The sequence below is a fragment of the Phaethon lepturus genome, unplaced genomic scaffold (genome assembly GCF_000687285.1).
Source record: "Phaethon lepturus isolate BGI_N335 unplaced genomic scaffold, ASM68728v1 scaffold7806, whole genome shotgun sequence".
In the NCBI taxonomy this organism is placed as follows: Eukaryota; Metazoa; Chordata; class Aves; order Phaethontiformes; family Phaethontidae; genus Phaethon; species Phaethon lepturus.
Genome location: NW_010548251.1, coordinates 20,701 through 41,928, shown reverse-complemented (window position 1 = coordinate 41,928; position 21,228 = coordinate 20,701). Strand labels below are relative to the sequence as shown.

The window sequence follows — 21,228 nt, the reverse complement described above, 5'->3', positions numbered from 1 at the left end:
AGCTGAGGTGACAGGAGGGACAGGAGGGATGGCTTTTGGTGAGTTTATGCGTCCCACAATAGGGGTGAGGGGTTCGTGGACTGGGGGTTGTGGTGACTATTCACAGGGACCCAGACAAGCTGGAGAGGTGGGCTCACAGAAAGTAATTGGAAAGAACGCAAATGCTGAGTCCTTGGGGACACAATAACCCAAATGACAGCAGAAGTTGGATGATGGCTGGTTGGAGAGCACTTCTTTAGAAAGAGGTCCAGGGCAGCAGGGTGGATATGACCAGCACTGTGCCCTTGCACCAGCAAAGACTGGTTCTTGCCCCTGTTGGTGAGGATGTAGGCAGCAAGTAAAGGCAAGGGTACGCTTCATTTGTGACACCACATCCAAAACACCTTGGCCAGTCTGAGCACTTTGTTACGAGAGAATGTATAAACAAACTGTAGCAAGCCCAGGGAGGCCCTGGTGATGGTGAGGAGAGGCTGGGGGGGCTGGGATGCTCAGCTGCAGACGAGGAGGGGGTGGGGGATCCAACAGCGTCTCCTTCTGCCCAAAGGGGTCCCAGAGATGCTGGGGCCAGACTCTGCTCAAAGGGGCACAGCAAGAGCCCAACTGGCACAAGCTGCAGCATGGGAAATCCCAGTTGGATATTAGGAAAAGGTGCTTCCACGTGAAGGATCAGGGCCCCAAGTGGTGGGGGAATCTGAATCTTTAGAGCTATTTAAGCTTGGACTGAGTGCAGCCTGCTCTAATTTGACTCAGTTTTGGGTGGAGAGTTTGAGGCATGCAGACATGCGTTACAGCCTAAATGATTCGATTATTTTGGCAAACCAGTAGTATGTCCATATGCTTGATATTCTGCATCTGTACAGGGTGCCACATTAAATTTTGTACTTGCATGATGCCTCAGTCAGACTGTTACTTGTGCGACCATCATTTAAGTAACTTTGCAGAATTTTGTACTTGTCCATTAATAAAATAGGCAGTAGAATACAAAGAACCCTAAACTTGGAAAAACTGCTTTTGAATAACTTGAGAAGCAGCAGTATGGACAGACTTCTGAAGCCAGCAATCTCAGCCCTGTCTGCAGTCTGTCAATACATGAACTTATGATGACTCAGTAACTTTTCCACTGCCAGTGGGTTTTGAGATTGAAAAGTAATCTGCTGGCTCACCTACATTTAAGGTGGGGTTTGTGCCAGTATCATTAAATCAGGCACAATAGCGAGTACCTTTGTTTTGCTTGCTTCCTCACCATGCATGTGTTTCTTTGTTGCAGTCAAACACTTTAGCATACCTTGCAGGCTCATAATGTAATCAGGAAATGTTGTTTCTGTGGGTATATTTTCATTTGCAGCAGTAAAATAATAACTTGCTGGCTTTGTTTCTGCATCCCATGGAGCTTGTAGCCTCAGGTGGGAGCATGAGCGAGTTCCGCATTCACCACGATGTCAATGAGTTGCTCAGCCTGCTGCGTGTTCACGGCGGGGAAGGAGCGGAAGTCTACATCGATCTTCTGCAGAAGAATCGAACGCCTTACGTTACCACAACTGTCTCTGCACACAGCGCAAAGGTAAGCATCAACCTACTGTAATCACAGCTGAGATGCGTTTCAGACCTGACGGGGGGCTGACAGGACTCCTGAGACAGCGTGCTTCCTTTTCAGTTGTTGATAGAGGTTCCATTGGCTCTGAGAGCACAGTCCTCCCTAAAGAGAAATTCAAGATGAACATTCCTCAGCATGACTTCTCTTGGCCAGTGATGTGAACTACCTTCTACTTACTCTTATGTGAGATAACTTGACTTCTGTGGGTGTGGAACTGGACACATGTTGGGAGGGGTAATGGCTGTCCCAAGTTTTTGTGAGAATAACAGTGAAGTTATATTGGCATTGGTAAAAGAATGGGGTAATCTGGTCTGGAATCTCCATTTAGGGTATAAAGTTAGAAATATTGTATCAGGAAAAAGTAGAATCCTTGCATCTTGGAGAGATTGGTGGAAGAACATGAGAAGGGTTCTTAGAACTGGAAAGTTCAAAGAAGGGGCTTATTTTGTGCTTGTGATGGTTGTTTCAAATTTTAGGTAGAGGGGTTTTCCTCTGGAGGAATGAAACAAATGAAAAATAGTAACTATATGAAATGTGATTATATGAACAATACCTGACTTTTTTTCTGAATATCACACAGGTATTAGGGATGAAAGCCTGATGCTGTCATGACCATGCATGCGTCTGTGGCCATAATACTGCTTTTTATTGTCATTTTTAAAAACAATGTATCAGTCAAGCTATAAGTGCTAGAAAGTTGCTGACTCTGTCTGAAAGTTCTGATCTTTGGGATCTGGACAGGCTGGATTGATGGGCTGAGGTCAGTTGTATGAGGTTTAATAAGGCCAAGTGCCGGGTCCTGCACTTCGGTCACAAGAACCCCATGCAATGCTACAGGCTTGGGGAGGAGTGGCTGGAGAGCTGCCCGGCAGAAAAGGACCTGGGGGTGCTGGTCGACAGCCGGCTGAACATGAGCCAGCAGCGTGCCCAGGTGGCCAAGAAGGCCAACAGCAACCTGGCCTATATCAGAAATAGTGTGGCCAGCAGGAGTAGGGAGGAGATTGTGCCCCTGTACTCGGCACTGGTGAGGCTGCACCTTGAATCCTGTGTTCAGTTTTGGGCCCCTCACTACAGGAAGGATATTGAGGTGCTGGAGCATGTCCAGAGATGGGCAACGAAGCTGGTGAAGGGTCTGGAGAACAAGTCTGGTGAGGAGCAGCTGAGGGAACTGGGGTTGTCCAGTCTGGAGAAGAGGAGGCTGAGTGGGGACCTCATTGTGCTTTATAACTAACTGAAAGGGGGTTGTGGTGAGGTGGGTGTTGGTCTCTTCTCCCAAGTAACTAGCGATAGGATGAGAGGAAATGGCCTCAAGTTGCACCAGGGGAGGTTTCGACTGGATATTAGTAGAAATTTGTTTACTGAGAGAGTGGTCAAGCATTGGCACAGGCTGCCCAGGGAGGTGGTGGAGTCACTATCACTGGAAGTGTTCAGAAAACATGCAGATGTGACACTTCAGGACATGGCTTAGTGGGCATGGTGGTGTTGGGTTGACAGTTGGACTTGATGATCTTAAAGGTCTTTTCCAACCTTAATGATTCTGTGATGTTTGTAGCCTGAAGTGCATGTTTTCTCTAATTCCAGTCTTATGCATCATTTACACTGATGACTACAGTTCATAGACTTGTAGAAAGATTTAAGTAGGAGGCGCAGCTGGAGATCAGCAGTCCAACTCCTTGCTCACATTGGGGCTGCTTACATGCAGACTGCTTAGCTGCATTTTGAAGACCTCCAGGAGATTTCTGCATCTCTTGCTGTGTCCCGGGGTCACCGCTCTCTGCAGAAAGGACTGTTTCCCTAAGGCCAGCTAGGATTTTCTGTGTCGCGGTTTGTGGCCATGCCTCGGAGCAGAGTCTGTAACCCCTTTGGGCAATGGGCAGTATGCCCCACCATCTCTGTGGCTCTGCACTGGGCTCAGTCCAGTTTGTTGATGTCTCTTTTGCTAGTGAGGCCCCAGTGTCCAGACGTGGCTTCATCAATGCCAAATCCCTTAATAAACCTGCTGATAGAGTATTATATTGCTTCAGACTGAGCATGTGCAAAGCAAGCCCTGCTACATATCTTGTGCTTACCTTCATCTTTGCTCTCCTGCAGCCCCTTCTCCATTACCTGAAGTGCCGGGACTCCCACTTTCCTGCAGCGTAATTATTAGTAGGAGACCAATGCTGCAGCATTCAGTTCGAAACCTATCCCCTGGGTTTGGTGTACTGTTGTGTTTTAACTCCAGCCAGCAGCTAAGCTCCACGCAGCTCCTCGCTCATTCCCTGCCAGTGGGATGGGGGACAGAATCAGGAAAATAAAAGTGAGAAAACTTGTGGGTTGAGATAAAGACCATTTAATAGGGAAAGCAAAACAAGGAATTCATTCAGCACTTCCCATCGGCAGGCAGGTGTTCAGCCATCTCCAGGAAAGCAGGGCTTCATCATGTGTAATGGTGACTTGGGAAGACAAACGCCATCACTCCAAACATCCCCCCTTTCCTCCTTCTTTCCTCAGCTTTATATGCTGAGCACGACATCCAATGGAATATCCCTTTGGGCGGTGGGGGTCAGCTATCCTGGCTGTGTTGCCTCCCAGCTTCCCATGTCCCCCCAGCCTTTTCACCAGTGGGGTGGTGTGAGGAGCCGAAAAGGTCTTGACTCTGTGTAAGCACTGCTCAGCAATAACATCCCCATGTTATCAACACTGTGTTCAGCACAAATTGAAAACATAGCCCCATACTAGCTACTAGGAAGAAAATTAACTCTATTCCAGCCAAAACCAGCGCACATACTTTGGGTACTTTGGCAGCAGCAGCAGCCTGCACCTTGTCTCCACCCTTACACAATGCTCCTCTCTTGAATCCTATGACAATAATATACATTAAATATTTAATATTAATGTGGTGTTTTACAGGTAAAAATAGCAGAGTTTTCTCGAACTCCTGAAGATTTTTTGAAGAAGTATGACGAGCTGAAGTCTAAAAATACAAGACATCTAGATTCTTTAGTTTATCTGCTGTCAAAACTCACAGAAGACAAAGAGGTTTGTTTCTCCTTTAGAACTGGATGTTATAAGTATTCAGCAGTAGCAACAACGCAGTGACTTTAAGTACAGCGTGCTTTCTTATGACAGTGTTCAGTGAAATGCGTTGAAATCAACAGATAACCAGTTTCAGCATTTACTTAATTGTTAAAACACTACTGAGAATTACACTCCTCTCGATACAAACCACGGGAAACTGGGACAGAAAGACCTGTGGTCTGATTCAGCACAACCGTGTTATGGTCATATGTTTTTTGCTTTAGTGTGTGCTGACCAGTGTTCACAAAATCTTTTCTTTTTTGTGTATGTACAGACACTCCAATATTTGCAACAAAATGCTAAAGAAAGGGCAGAACTTGCAGCAAATGCAGCAACCAGTGGCAGCACAAATTTTTCCATTCCCTCTTCTACTTCCAAGATATCTCTACAGGAGCTTGAGGAGCTGCGCAAGCAGCTGGGCAGTGTCACAGCCAACTCCAGTGTACAGCAGGTACTGTCTCTTCCCAAGCTTTGGGTACAAAGTCTTTCCCTTCTCATGTGTATAGCTGTGCTTTTAACTTTTATCATCTAGTGGAATTATAAATGTTCCTATCTGTTGCAGGTAATCTAAATTCTCTCTCACAGTTTATTTGTCAGTTTATATTAAATCCTTGTGCTGTTATTAATAAAAGTGGCCTTTTTCTGTTTAAGTCAGGTAAGCTAATTCAAGTTTAGGCCACAACAGGTCTAACTGGTGGGGGTTAGTGTAATTTCATTTTCCCATTTCAAACGACTGCTTTAAGCTGTGCTGACGTTTCCTTCTCTGCCTGTGGCAGTGCTTGCTCAGGAGCTCAGCAGGCATTGTGGCGTGTCGCCATCCTTCCTAGGAGTTCTGCTCTCAGATAATGTGGGTACAATGCCTCTCATAATCATTCCCCAAGTGGACACAGACATTCCCTCTGCTTAGCTCTTTAAGCTCCTGAAATAAATGCTACAAAGTGATCCTGAAGACAAAAAGGAAGAAAAAAACCCGCTGTAGAAGTAAACCATGTCATTGCAAGACACAGGCTTAGAAAAGAGTTAAGCAAGGATTTCATTATCAGTGGGCTGGGAGGTAGGAAGTGGAAAAGGCGGATTATTACTTAAATCCCATCTTCTGTTTCCTGTAATCATTTGTATAAATAACTACTGTGATGAATTGACCTTGGCTAGCCACTCTACCACCCCCCTGCTCAACAGGACGGGGGGAGAAAAATACGACAAAAAGCTTGTTGTTCAAGATAGGGGCATTTTGGCTGTGGAGGGCACAGGAGCAACTGTGTATGGACAGTTATTTGGACAGAAGTGAAAGAGTGATAAGTGAGAAGAAGGGGAGGAAGAAAAGATGCTCAGAGGTCTGTAGTGAGTGACAATATGTGCAAATGCTTCCATTTAAAATTTTGCAGCTTACCTTTGTTCCAGAGGTTTGTTTCTGTTGTGCCTTCTGATGACTGGTCAATAAAATCTAACAGGGGACAAGCCTCCAAACTCTGCATGTGACTGTTTCTGAGGATGCCAACCTGCTTGTGAACGCTTAGAAATCACACGCTGGGGTCTTCTCTGTCTGCAGTTGTGGCACTCTTGCACCCTCGCTCAGTGGAGGCATATCTGTGTCTTGTTAGTGCACAGGGTCTGTCTGCATTGGTGCGGTGTGTGCTTCACTCAGCTGTTCACCCTGTGGCACTGCTGGTTGTCTTGGCCATGTGGCAGCATTCACATTGATGATGCATGTGACCAACCTTTGCTGTAGAGCTCTCTAGCTGTGGCTGTGTATGGTTTATTGCCTGTGCTGGCTTCTCAGCAGATGTGCAGTTACTCTTCAGTCTGTGAAGATCTTTCTGTGGCAGTGGTTGAGCAGAGCTAACACCTTCCAGGGAACACCCTCTTGTCCCTGGTGAAGATAATCACAGTAAATGATGCATCTGCCACCAAGTGGAGGGTTTGCTTTGATGGTCAGATCACTTCAGGCCATCAATGGCTAGAGGAATTTACCCTCCATGTTCAGTGTTTAGCACACCCGATGGGTCCTTCAGCTTGAAGGGCAGTACATGCATGTGATGATAGAGAGTTCAAATCCTAAATAAAGAGAGTCTAACACCCTCCCCCTGCCAGGCAGTGATGAAACCAGCCTTATTCCACATACACTGTGAAATATGTGTCTGCACAGACTGAAATATGTGCCTGACTCATTCAAATACTTCACAGATGATCTGAGTCAAGTGGTTGGTTTAGATCATGAAGGGAAGATGAATTTCCAGTAAGATAACTGATCTTTTTAGTAGGAATTATGTGCAGACTTGCTAGAATAATAGAATCATAGAATCATTAAGGTTGTAAGAGACCTCTAAGATCATCAGGTCCAACCGTCAACCCAACACCACCATGCCCACTAAACCATGTCCTAAAGTACCATGTCTGCACGTTTTTTTCAACACCTTGACTCCACCACCTCCTTGGGCAGCCTGTTCCAATGTTTGACCACTTTTTCAGTAATGAAATTTTTCCTAATATCCAGTCTAGACCTCCCCTGGCGCAACTTGAGGCCATTTCCTATTGCTAGTTACTTGGGAGAAGAGACCAACACCCACTTCACTACAGCCTCCTTTCAGGTAGTTGTAGAGTATGGAATCATATATAAAAAGAGGAAAGAAGAGTAAGTGCTGTTCTCTGGGATGTGCAGTTCACAACCAAAGGAACTGAAATGGCAATGCCAGCCAATTAAAAAGATTTGTGCCTCCCTGCTGCTCCATTTATACTTGGTTCAGACTTAAAAAGCTGAAACTCTGATAGAAGGCCCTAACGGGCGGGTGCTCAGGGCCATTGAGTTAGTAGGGCTGTATTAACATATAGCTGAAATCTCCTGACCCAGAGTGTCTGCTAGAGCCACCTCCAAAGAGGGCTGTCAAGTAGTCATAATAATTGCAATTGATTTATTTCTCCATCTTTCTTCTAGAAGCCAGGTTGTGCACTGGCACAAGCCCTGGAGTGATCCTTCACACTGTATTAATGAAGGTCTCACTGAGCAGCTCTATTTGTCATCCTTGTGGCACCATCTTCATTCACCGTGGATGGAGGATAGCTGCCAGTCTTGCCACAGATTCTTTGTGTCACGAGTGGGAGGAACCGAGGGGCTTGTCCAGTCCAGCCTCCCTCTCAACAGCAGGACTGTCACCCACCCTAGATGCAGGGCAGCTGTCATTTTGTTCCTTCCGAGTCCTGCAGCCTCCCCAGGAGGGAGATACGGCAACCTCCCTGCTGACCCCCCATGGCTGTTCCCCCTCTGCAGGTAAAAGTGTCTGTTCCTGCCCAATCTCAATATCCCAAGAGGCAGCTTGTGTCTTAGGCCATCTGAACCTCCTGCCACTGCTGAGAGGAGCTTGGCTTCACCCATCATCTTGATACTTGTCCTTCCTGTAGTTGCAGGCTGCTCTTAGACCTTCTGTTGGCCAAACCCAGCAAAGCCCAGCTGCCCCCACCACTCCTCCTTGGTCCTGTGCTCTTAAGTCCGGTGTATGCCCACCACTGCCCATCTTCCCTGGCACCAGGGCTGTAGTGCAGGAAGCCCCAAAGGGGCTTCATTGAGCACGAAGATGAGCTCTTTCTCTACACCAATGGATGTGGACACAGTCATTGCTTAAGATGCTAGATGTAGGTTCATCAGGATGACAGTGGCAAATTGCTACCCTATCCCATGGGCTTTTAAGTACCAGACCTGAGGGCCAGACATTTTCAGTTCTGGGAGTTGTATCCAGGCTGTTGTTGAAGCCTGTAGTGACAATGATCTAAATTTTAAGTTGCAAAGAGAAGGGTATTCATGCCCTTGAGACACGTGCTTTTTGTCACCGGTGCCACGAGTGCTGTGCCATCTGCCCTGTAATTTCTTGGCACTGTCAGAGAGATCATCCAGTGATCTTTCAGTGATTGGAGTGCTGCTTGGACCAGTTTTGGCCCAAGAATCATTGAGGTTGTAAAAGTTACATGTTTCCTTTCAGGGAACTGTGTCCTTTATAGCCAAAACTGTGTTGACCTTTTTGAACTCTGCCAGTTAATGAATTCATGCTAGAGCTGAATGAACTCCATCAGAAGCTCCCTGCCTCTTGTCATCCCACAGAATCACTAGTGAAGGAGAACCAGTCCCTTGATGAAGAAGGTCCTGCGTTTGTTTCAGGAATTCTGGCTGCTCCTTTTCATGATCACCGTAAGGAATAGGCCTCGGTCCCTCCTTTTTATTAGGGACAGATGCCACAGCCCACACCATTACTCGAGGCATGCCCCAGCCCATAGGCTGTGACTTCACTGGACAGAGGTGTCATCAAGCTCCCTCACAGTGCCATGAGCTCATCTCATTTCAGGGACTTCCCTCAGGCACTGGGAGCTACTGGTCTTATTCTTTTACGGAAGTAGGGTATTTTACAACAGGTATTTTCCAGGGCCAAGAAGGAAAGGAGTCTACTAGAATTGTCTGGGTGGCCACATCCAAAGAGTTGCAGTCAATGGCTCAGTGTCTAAACAGAAACCAGTAATGAGTGGTATCCCTCAAGGGTCTGTATTGTGACCAATACTATTTAGTATGTTCATTAATGACATACCTAGTGGGATTGAGTGCACCCTCAGCAAGTTTGCTGATGACACCAAGCTGAGTGGTGCAGTCAATACGCTGGAGGGAAGGAATGCCATCCAGAGGGACCTTGACAGGCTGGAGGAGTGGGCCCATGTGAACCTCATGATGTTCAGCAAGGTCAAGTGCAAGGTCCTGCAGCGGGATTGGGGCAATCTCCACTATTGGTACAGACTGGGGGATGAAGGGATGGAGAACAGCCCTGTGGAGAAGGACTTGGAGATACTGGTGGAAAAAAAATTGGACATGAGCTGGCAGTGTGCACTTGCAGATCAGAAAGCCAAGCGTATCCTGGGCTGCATCACAAGAAGTGCATCCAGCAGGTCGAGGGAGGTGATTCTGCCCCTCTACTCCGCTCTGGTGAGACCCCACCTGGAGTACTGTGTCCAGCCCTGGAGCCCTCAGCACAGGAAAGACATGGACCTGTTGGAGCAGGGCCAGAGGAGGCCACAAAAATGATCAGAGAGATGGAACAGCTCTGCTGTGAGGACAGGCTGAGAGAGGTGGGGTTGTTCAGCCTGGAGAAGGGAAGGCTCCGAGAAGACCTTGCTGCAGCCTTTCAATATATAAAGGAGGTTTATAAGAAAGACGGTGTAAGACCGTGGCCGGTAGTGACAGGACAAGGGGCAGTGGTTTTAAAAAGGAAGAGGGTAGATTTAGATGGGATGCTCCATCCCTGGCAGTGTTCAAGGTCAGGTTGGACAGGGCTTTGAGCAGTCTTATCTAGTAAAAGGTTGGGGAGTTGGGAGTCCATGGCAGGGGAGTTGGACTGGGTGATCTTTAAAGGTCCCTTCCAACTCAAACCATTCTGTGAGTCTGTGAACTGATTTCATTTTTGCAGCTGAAGATGGGAATTACTTCATGTCTCTAAATTTCCAAGGTCATACAGTCTCATAGAGTTTCCAAGTCTCATACAGTCCATTTCACTGAACTAGCTCTATTTTATGGTACTGACTTCCATCCACAGGTACGTTTGAGATCTTACCTGGCTCTTTAGGTTGTATGGTCTTCCATACTTAGTGCAATGCCTCAGAAGCTTTTGGACTTAGATACTTTCTCAGTCTGCTCTCTCATAAGTATGCATGGTTCATGGAGATGTTGTGATAGTGAGGTCCATGGTTTGTGGAGCTTTTCTTCCAACTTGTTCCTCCCTGCCACTAGGGAACATTTAATGATGGCTGGCCTTCTCCTAAGCAGAAGCTTGTTCATACAGCCGTGCTGCATAGGGCTAGTTGCACAGGGAGATCTTCCACTCCAGGCCTTCCTTTAATGACCTGGAGCTCAAGGTGATGCGGAAAGTGCACATGATGTTTTGATCTTTTAGCCAATGCCTGTGTGTCCAAATCGTGACGGACAAGTAAACTACTATGTACTACTCTCACTGTATGGGTTTAAGATATATAAAGGAGTTAAAGTTGTTTACCCACATCCTAGACTGAGATCTGCTGTTTTATGTGAAGTTTAGTCATCTTTTGAATTGCTGGCAACTTACTTGATGTTTCATCCTCCATACCCTCCTAATGAGAGTCGTCCTGTTTCTGTTAGGGGAGCAGAGGAAATTGAGGTTCTTTGAGCAGATCGCACGTATTCAGTATAAGTAGGAATGTTGTGTTGCTTTGACGTGCCTTTCTGACCTGAGGACATTGTACTGGCGTTATGCCAGAGACAAGGCTGCAGCAAACATGCCTGGAACCGGTGCTGCTTGGAGGAGTGGTTCCCACAGCTGATGCTTGTTTGAAGGATTTCAAGACAGCACTTGGCAGCTCTGAGAATATGAAAAATGGCCAGGGACAGCCACAGTGTGCATCAACCACTTCTCACATGTAAAAGCACCATTCTTTAAGATGCAAAGCTCACATGTGCATTTGCTTCCTTCCCAGGTTCCTCTCTCCTCTGAGTCCTCCTATGAGATGAAAGTAAAATGACCCTGTGCATATCCCATTCCACATACACATCAGTGGAGCTTAAGAAATAGCATTCACAAGCGTGTCCCCTGTGTTTGTGCACTTGGGGCTCTAAATGTTCATCTCACAAGGTTGTACATCTCACAAGTCTCTCCAGGTGATAATTAATCTTGCACTCCATTTACTTTAGTGTCAGAGACCCAGAGCCAGGGGTGGAAAGTTTTTCAGTCTTTCTGAGTTCATCTGCACCTGGGGAGGAACAACCCCGTGCACCAGTACAGGTTAGGGGAAAAGCAGCTCCATGGAGAAGGACCTTGGAGTCCTGGTAGACGATAAGTCCTCCACGGGACATCAATGTGCCCTGGTGGCTGAGGGGGCCAGTGATGTCCTGGGGTGCATTAAGAAGAGTGTGACCAGCAGGTCAAGAGGGGTTAATCTGCCCCTCTACTCTGTGCTGCTGCGGCCTCATCTGGAGTATTGTGTCCAGTTCTGGGCTCCCCAGTTCAAGAGAGACAGGTAACTTTTGGAGAGAGTCCAACGGAGGGCTACGAGGATGATTAAGGGACTGGAACATCTCTCGTATGAGGAAAGGCTGGGAGACCTGGGGCTGTTTACTCTGGGGAAGAGAAGACTGAGAGGGGACCTTATCAATGTCTATAAATCTCTGAAGCATGGCTGTCAGGAGGATGGGGCCAGTCTCTTTGCAGTAGTGCCCAGTGACAGGATGAGGGGCAATGGGCACAAACTGCAGCACGGGAAGTTCCACCTCAACATGAGGGAAAAAGGAAAAACTTCTTTACTGTGAGGGTGATGGAGTACTGGAACAGGCTGCCCAGAGAGGCTGTGGAGTCTCCTTCTCTGGAGACCTTCCAAACCCAACTGGGCGTGTTCCTGTGCAACCTGCCCTAGGTGATCCTGCTTTGGCAGGGGGGTTGGATCAGATGATCTTCAGAGGTCCCTTCCAATCCCTACCGTTCTGTGATTCTGTGATTTCCTTCACTGACTCCTACTCAGAGTAAAAAACTCCATAATTTTCCAGCTATGTGTGGGAGGATTATTTGGATTGCATTTGGCATGCAGCTATTCAGTGGGCACTGTACAGAAACCGAGTTCAGATGTGTTTCTTAGCCTATCTGCAAGTGCCCCTTGACTAAGATGTTACTGCTTACTGCTTCTGGAAGGAGTTTGCTGCCTTTCATGTGGTGCACTTTGCAAACTACTTAGCTGCCTGGTGGTTGTGCATGTCCCCATTCTGCTCCCCTGTGTGTGACTTAGCACTCAGGCTGGTGGGGAGGTGTGCAAAAAGGCATTATTTGATGTACCCTCCAATAAAACAAAAGCCGACTGTATGAAAAATCACCTCTGCAGCACTGAGACTAATAGACTAGATGGTATTGGGAGACCAAATCCTACACTGTGCTGCTGAAACATCAGCTATTCTACTTTTTGTTCTTAAGTTACTGGTTTACACCCAGTTTCTGCTTAAAATTCAAAATTTCTTGGACTTCTGATGATCTCTTTTTCTCCTTTCTCTCTCTCTCTTTTTCCAACAGCCTCTTGAGCTTACACGAAAAATCCTTAGAGATAAGCAGAACAAGAAGAATTCTGGCCAGCCCATTCCAGTATTTCCATCTTGGGTGTATGAGAGACCTGCACTTATTGGTGATTTCTTAATTGGCACCAGTTTAAGCACTGACACAACGGTACCTATAGGTATGTGGTATGCAGGGAAAATGGCATTAACTTTTTATGTTTTATACTTGTTCAGAAGTGCCATTCAGATTTCATGACACTCCAGATGAAAGCAAAACTTGGCTCCTTGCACTCTGCAAGATGAAGAGCGGGGTTCAAAAACAACCCACCCAAACTTATTTTGTTCACAGTGTTTCTCCAGCCCCACTGTTGATCTATGGGATCTAATCTGTTTTGAGTTTCCCAGCCCCTTTTCTCTCTTGAGGCACACCCTCCATAAAACCCTACTGTAGGAGTACCATATCTGTATTCTCAGCTGAAAAATCTGTAGTTGTACCTGACAAGGGAGTTATTCATCAACGCACCCAGCTCAATATCCTCTCCAATAAGACTACAACAGCCTCCCTGATTTGCTCGCTCTCTCCCTCACCAGAGCAGCAGGGGACTAATCTCTCCCCATTGTATTCTAGCTTTACCCTGAACTATGTGTGGTTTCTTATTCATAAATTAGATTTAAGAACTTTTTTTGGAAGAGAACAGGTGAGTTTGAGACTGATGTTTCCATTCCCCAGAACTATGGAGGCTCCTACAAAAGAGCTGTAGCGTCTTCCTTATGCGGATTTGGGCTGCATCTAAGGGGGACAAGAAAACAGTAAGCTCATTCTTGGAGGTGCCCTTAAATAGCTTGTCCGCCAGTGCATTTCTGCCAGGGCTCTTTGGGATGTGCTGTGAGGGTGTGTTCTTAGCAAGCTCAGAACCATTTGTTCACTCACATACAGTCCTACAAATGGGGAGGATTCGTTGCCGTGTTTCATGAGATAAGCTTTGCTGTTGCTAGTGTTGTAGCCACTCTGTTCCCTGATCTTCTGATGCACTTGATTATATTTTGTGTTGAGCTGCTTCTTTGCAGCTGGTTTGTAGTTGACTGCACCATTCAGAGACCCTACAGTTTGCAGTTTACCTGCAGCTTTTGCCGGGCTAGCATTTCTTTGTATCTGTATTTGAACTGTTTTCTTGATATTTGAATATTTCAGTGGAGCGGAGGTAGGGGGAGTTGTTGACAAGATTGGAGCTCCTCAGGTCCAGTATAACCAAGCCCTTTTGGGTAGAATGATCAGCAGCACAAGCTGTGGCTGATCTCGTATGTATAGGCCTGTCTACTTGGTTTGCTTTGGCTATAAATGAGCAAAGGATTCTGCTTTCCTGGAAAGAAAGGTAGATGATTTTGGAGTTGACCCTTCTCTACATCTTGATTCAGCTTTGTGTGATCTTCCTTCGTTCTCTTTGAATGGTAGTATGTCTTCCTTTCAAGCTTCAGGTACTAGATTGAAATGATATGAATGGACGATCAGGTAGTACTATGGCATGTTCTGATTCTGTTCTTTTTTTGTCTTCTCCTTGAAAACAGGTACTTTGCCATTAGCCTCCCAAGAATCCATGATTGTGGAGGACTTGCTGTACGTTCTGATTGGTGTGGATGGAAGATATATCACAGCACAACCTCTTGTAGGCAGGCAGAACCGAGCATTTTCAGTTGATCCAAACTTGGACTTGTCCATCAAAGAGCTGGTGACCCGGATTCTTCCTGTAGCCACAAGTTATTCTGCTGTCACCAGGTACCAAGCTCACTTTTGTCAGAAGAGGATGTTCTCCTTTGAGCATCAGGTTGTAGAATAGAGAATCCATCATTGCGCAGATGTTAACTTCCAAGCTTAATTTAAACCTATGGGGATATAAAATAAGAACAACAATTTCTTTGAATTAGTTTTAGCTACATTTCTTTTAGCTGGGTTTCTCATCTCTGCTGACAGTTCACTTTTTCATTCACTTCACCTTCACTTTGTGCAAACTTGGTCTTGGTACATTCAGGCAAAGTACAAATAGGATATGTCTGCTTGTTCTGGCTTGTCTTGTCCCACTCTGCTATGAATTTCTCCATGTTTCCTGCTATTTGCTCTCCTCTGGGCATCCAGGACTGAGACAACCTGTGTGTGCTTCTGGGCAGGAGAACCTACTGCTGCCTAGTTTCTGATAGCTACCTTAAATAATTGTTAAAAGGTCTTAATACAACATATGCCTCACTAACAGCAGATGTTTGTTATGCAGATGTCTGCATCTGATTCAAAGTCCCTAAAAGATCAGCAAAGAGAAAGAGGCATTTTTAAGACATGACTCATCTCTTTTACATGTCTCCTTCCTGATGATACGACTTGTGTTCAGAAGCATCTGTCTCTCTCCACTAAAATATACGGAGCCATCTAAATCTGGTCAGATGAATCCCTGCTGTGTCATGTGGTGTCAGAAGCTAGCAACAGTGCTTTCCCCACATGTCTGGGTTCACATTGCTTCCTTCTGAGATCTTTTTCTGTCCTGTAATCTGTTGCTTATGCAAAGACAATCGTCTTGAAAGTCCTGGCTCTCACTTTTTACATAGTGTTTTTGCAAATAATTCTATTTGCAAACTCCCTGCAGTTTGGGAGGAAACTTCTTGCCACAGCTTTCCATACTAGGAAGTGTGGTGATGGGAAATAGGCAGGGGGATGCAGAGCAAATGGGGAGCCTGAAACTCCAGCTGAAGACTGATGCACTTTCCAACACACTATCTACTCATGTGCTTGTACAGTGTCCTGAAGATAAAATTTCTGAAAATGACAGAAGGTGACTTGCCTGAAAGAGTTTTCACTTTGGTTTTTACAGGTTTATAGAGGAGAAGTCTTCCTTCGAGTATGGACAGGTAAATCATGCTCTGGCTGCTGCTATGCGGACTCTAATCAAGGAATACATGATACTAATTACCCAGCTGGAACATCTTCAGAGACAGGGACTTCTGTCACTGCAGAAACTCTGGTTTTATATCCAGCCCACAATGAGGACCCTGGAGATTCTTGCTTCGCTTGGTAAATTTCAAAAATACAGTCATTACATTTTGACAGGTGCATGACAACTTCTGAAAACTGTACAGAGTAGCAATACAGGTAGGGCGTGTGTCATTGTAATTTTATGTTATATTAAAGAAGAAAGCCAAGGGGAATTGTACTTGTCAGGGCACTGCTCTTTTTTTGAGAGCAGTGGGCTCTAGGGCTGAATCTGCCCTTCAGAGCTCTCATGAGGCATGTCCATGCCCTTTACCTTCACAGTCCATGCCCTTTGGATCAGTTGTTCCCATCATCTACTCAGCTTCTTTCCAAATGCCTCTCCAGCTGTGTGTGGATGTATAACCACAACTCAATTCAACAGGAAGGAACCCCTGGAAGTTTCTAGTCTGACCCCTTGCTCACAGCTACAGCAGGTTGCTCAGGGCCATGTCCAGGCGCGTCTGGACAATCCCCAGTGATGGAGATACCCGACCATTCTGGGCCCTTTCCCATGACTTCACTACCCTTTTTGTGATCATTTTGTGAACATATCTCCAACTGGAATTGCCCTTGTAACTTTTTCCCTTTTGATATTGTCACTGTGATCCTCCAAGAGGAGTCTCATAGAACCCATCTGCTCTAGAACCATCTGTTGGATAGAGAAGGAATGATGTTTGACAACTCCCAGATTCATCTTCGCTTCTCTCAGCTAATAAGCCCAGCTCCCTCCCAAGGGTCTCCTTGTATGCCCTGGGCATCAGCCCCCTACCATCTTATTAACCTCTGCTGGAGTCTTAATTTTGTCATTCATACTGGGGACCCCAAACTGAACACCGTGTTTCAAGTGTGGCCTCACCAGTGCTGGGCAGAGGGGAATAATCACTGGCCGTGCAGCCCTGGGTGCACTGGGTTTTATTTTTTATATATGAAAACTTACTCAGTTTTCATGACATTTTCAGTTTTTTGGAACACAGCAGTTAGCCAAATACATTAAGGTTTACTTCGATCCAAAACTCGTGGTAGTACTGTATTCCTCTGTCCCTACATCCCTGTTGTGATGGCAATTTCACCGTCAACCTACCTAAATCCTGGTGTTCAAGCTATATGCATGGCTACCTCAGTGTTAACAGTTGAGAACAGAAGTGCATTTGAGATCAGAGGTTTCTCAAGCAAGCCACTGAAGTGTGTATTTCTTCCATTGCCACCTGGAAAATGGATCTCTATACATGGTCCCCTCAGCGTAGGAGGCTTTTGGACTCAAAGCCACCATGTACCTTGTGTCTACCCGAGTTCAGTTTTCCTTCCCTGGAGGATTGGGTTTGGTTATTGCTTTCTTAGATTGTAGATAGTTTGGGTTTTCGTTTCAGGACATTTCAGGATGTAAGCTTTTGGTTGTGTGGTGGAATGGCCTTGCATCTTCACAGCAGGGGTCTACAGCTGACATGGAGACCTGTGACTTAGGGTGGTCAGCTAATCAACTGCTAACTTCATTAAGTTTAACAGCATAGCTTGTGCAATTAATCTGTGTCAGTTTTGTGTCTTATATCTATATTTTTGAATTTTAGCTACTTCTGTGGATAAAGGTGAGTGTATGGGAGGATCAACCCTGAGCTTACTCCATGACAAGACTTTTAATTACACGGGAGACAGCCAGGCCCAGGAGCTGTGCCTATATTTAACCAAGGCCGCCAGTGTGCCTTATTTTGAAACTCTGGAAAAGTGGATTTATCGAGGCATCATTAATGATCCATACAGGTAAAGAATAGTTAAGGAATGAAAATGAAATGCAAAAGTTAAGAAATACTGTTTGGGTCTTTGGCTTTTACTTTTTTAGTGCCCCATACCTCTGCTTTGTAGAGTCTGCATAGCCTAGGGGCCTGGACCTGGCAGCAGTAGGTTGACAAGGCAGTGTTGCAAGGAAGGGGAGCTGCTGGGTCATGTTAAACTACATGTCTTATTTGATTCAGTGGGTAATCAGAGACACTCTCGCTTGCTTGATTTTTCCAAATTCAAGGAAATTATATGCAAAAGTCAATAGCACAACAGTTCAAGTATGCAGTCCACTCAAATGCCACCTTACCATGCCTGTCCTCTTTAAGTATTCGCACATCCTCATCCTCTTCATGACAGGGTTGAGCCCTTTTCTCATGGGGCATATGTGTGATAACTCAGTGAATCTGTGTTAAATGTAGTCCACTGATATGCTAATCTGATATGAGCTAACAACACTCTGAAGTTTCTTGGCTTCTGCAGAATCATTTGAAGCATTTTGCTGTATTTAATAGTTTATGCAGCATTTCTGTTTCCCACATTTTCAGAATCCTAAGGGAGGGCAAAAATCAAGTTAAAATAGGAAAAATTACTGTCTTCGTGGTGGTGGTAAGACAGACAAAGGCCAGCTTCCTCACCTCTACACTGACAACCAAATAATGTTTAGACTTGGTTTGTGAACCCTATAAAAATCTATTTCTGTCATAGCTGATTTCAGATTAGCAGAAACACTCTGCATAATGCTACTCCTCTTACTACAAATACAGACTAATTTCAGCTCTTGATTGGAATGTATTTTCACGAGACCTTATTTCTGATAGATCATATTACCAGTTTACAGGTCAAAAAAAGTATTCTTCATTGTACCACTTCCTACTTCTAAACATCTGCTTTAACTGTCCAGTGAGTTCATGGTGGAGGAACATGAGCTGCAGAAGGAGAAGATTCAGGAGGACTATAATGACAAGTATTGGGATCAAAGATATACTGTTGTTCAGCAACAGATTCCCTCATTCTTGCAGAAAATGGCTGACAAAATACTAAGCACAGGTAGGTAAAGATATGCTTCTGATATAAGAGGAATCTTGAGACAAGCATTACCTTTCTGTACGTAAAGTAAATGTCATCATACTTTGCCAGTTTATGGGGTTGTCCAGCTGAACTTCTCCGAGGAACAGAAGAATCAGATTTAAAAAGAACCCCAAACAACACATGGGAAGGAGTCCAGCAGCAAGGAGACTGTCTGTCTTACTGCTCTGTTTCATGGGTACAGTTATCTAGCAGCTAGCTAGACGGAGCTAGACAACTGAGGTTTGAACATGCAGAGTTTTAATTTGGGTGTTTAAATGAAGCATGCAACCTGATGGCTAACATTGTCCTCTTCCATAAGTACAAAACCCTCCAAAAGCTACTTCTAAAGTGCAGCACCGGATCTTCAGTTTCTATCTATCTACAGCAATGTTTTGCCACCACTGGGAAACAAACCCATTTCTAAATCTCTCCTTAAATGTCATACTAGGTGCCTAATTTAAAATTCTGTATCATCTTTTGAAAGGTGTCTAAATCCTTTCCAGCTTTCAGTAGAACTTAGTATAAACATTTGACAGCATATCTTCCTCTTGAAGCTAGCGGTCTGAAAGTTTCCCTGTTAGATGTGCAGTAGGTATGAATATGGGTTATTCTTTCTTTTTGCTTCTAGGGAAATACTTAAATGTTGTGCGAGAATGTGGACGTGATGTTACCTGCCCTGTGGCTAAAGAGGTCATCTATACTTTAAAAGAGCGAGCTTATGTAGAACAAATAGAAAAAGCATATAACTATGCTAGCAAAGTTCTTCTGGATTTCCTAATGGAGGAGAAAGAGCTGGTGGCTCACCTAAGGTTTGATTTATTTTACTAACTGCATGTTAAATAGATTGGTTCTGATAGTGAATGTAAGTTAGCTCTGTTTTCTTGGGATATTATTAATGTATTCTCTCTATTTTCATTAGAAAGGTTGACGTGAAAAAATAAGATTCGTTTTTTTTCCTGAAGAAAAAAAGAGAAAAGTGTAAAATCATAGAAATTTTGGGTGGGAAGGACATCTGACGATCTCTAGTCCAACTTCCTTGGAAGGCTGTTGCCAAAGCTAGGTCAGAGCAGCCGTGGCTTTGTCTAGCCCAATCCCAAAACCTGCCCTCAGGTATGGACATCCCCCACCTCTCTCATGACTTGTCCCATGACTACATGCCACTCCCACCTGGGAGAGGAGTTTCCTAATGTCATCTGGTGTGATAGAAAAGTTTTAATGTGAATAAGAAAAGTTTGATATTAAGCATCTCACCAAATATATGCCATAGTTATTGTTCATGCAAACATAGGTAGTTGGAATATAGTAAGTGTATTAAGTAAGTTCCAGTACAGAGTTTTTCTTAACATTGTGTTTTTTTAAAGTTAATTTTAATAACCTGTATTTTGATTCTTGTAACACGTTCAGCCAATAGCAAATGGAAATGCATTCTAGCATGCAAATTCCAACTTCCTTGTGTCACTCAAGCTTTTAGCTTATTGCTATCTTCAGAAAACAGTAAAAACAGAAATCTTAACTATCCAGAAGACCAAGACAGCAACAAATAGGTAGGAAATTGCAATTGATAGCTGGTTGTAAGGTAGTTTGTAATTGGGCTGAGACCTCGTACATTGGTTCTGCTTCAAACCAGTGACACAGTGTGAAAGCAAGCAGGCTGAGCTTCATGGGACAAACCTGCCAAGTGACTTGCACAAGAAGATGCCCATTGGAAGGCATGAGCCGGAGCAGTAATGGCAACTGAAGTGAATGTGCCTAGCCAGGCCAGGTGGGATTGCTTTGGGCCTGCTTTTTGCTGGGTCTGAAAAAGTTGTAGCTGCAACAAAAGTGTCTGCTCCAGACCTGGGAACACTACGGCTCCAGCTGAAAGAGGTTGTGGGAAGACCTGAAGGTTCATAGTTCACTCCTCTGAAACTGATTCGTGCTTTCGAGCCCTGAAAGGTGAAAACCACCAGAGAACATGCCTTTTTTCATGAAAGGTTATGAGAGCTGTCTGAAACCTGCCAGTCATTAAGCAGATTCTTCATAGCCTTTCTAATGACTGTCATCCCTCCAAGCCTTCTTTGTTTAATAGAACTGTTCAGAATTCACTAGCTTCCAAAGCTCTGGTGGCCCATGTTCTCTGTTGGGCCTGTGTATCACAAAGTTTCAGATTAAGGTGTTGCTCAGCCTCTCCAGGTGGGGTTGATGTCTATGACCTCCTCATCTTTGAAACAGGCTCTCAGCTAGATCATTCAGCAGCTGTCCTGTGTATATGTAATCTGCTGGGGTGCAAGGGCAGAGGCAGCTGGTTGAGGAGGAAGCTACTGAGCTTCCAGCATGTGTGTGTGCTTTGAGGGCTGAAGTGGGATGGTTGTGATTAAACCCCAGGGACCTTTGACAGATAACTACCTCTCAGTTAGGCAGGACTAACTGACTGGCAGGACTGATGTTTCCCCACCATCCCAGAAATGTTGGCAGGTCTCTAGTTCAACCTCCTGCTTCAGGTGGGATTGTCACCAGCATTAGGTCAGGTTTTTATTTGGGTGTTTGCTCTAGGGTGTGTCAGCAGTTAAGTATCTTGCTCCCCTACCTGTTGTGTCCTCAGTTAACCACTGACACTGTCATGACTTCCTCGTGACTGGGGGAGTTTTCTTGGTTGAAGAGAGTAATGACAGTCAGGGAAACAGAGGGACTGAGCATCTTCCCAAA

At 45.1% G+C, this 21,228-nt stretch overlaps 1 protein-coding gene across 1 annotated transcript in view; it reads left to right on the top strand.

Annotated features, from left to right (window-relative positions):
• Positions 1–1,405: 1,405 nt before the first annotated feature.
• The window catches only part of TUBGCP2 (tubulin, gamma complex associated protein 2), a 37,640-nt gene continuing 17,817 nt past the window's right edge, over positions 1,406–21,228 (top strand). The window contains exons 1-9 of the mRNA XM_010289904.1: positions 1,406–1,561; positions 4,487–4,615; positions 4,929–5,105; positions 12,709–12,868; positions 14,256–14,463; positions 15,545–15,744; positions 17,268–17,457; positions 18,377–18,522; positions 19,172–19,352. Of these exons, the coding sequence (XP_010288206.1) occupies positions 1,412–1,561; positions 4,487–4,615; positions 4,929–5,105; positions 12,709–12,868; positions 14,256–14,463; positions 15,545–15,744; positions 17,268–17,457; positions 18,377–18,522; positions 19,172–19,352 (1,541 nt within the window). The 5' untranslated portion in view covers positions 1,406–1,411. The remainder of the gene's footprint in view (positions 1,562–4,486; positions 4,616–4,928; positions 5,106–12,708; positions 12,869–14,255; positions 14,464–15,544; positions 15,745–17,267; positions 17,458–18,376; positions 18,523–19,171; positions 19,353–21,228) is intronic.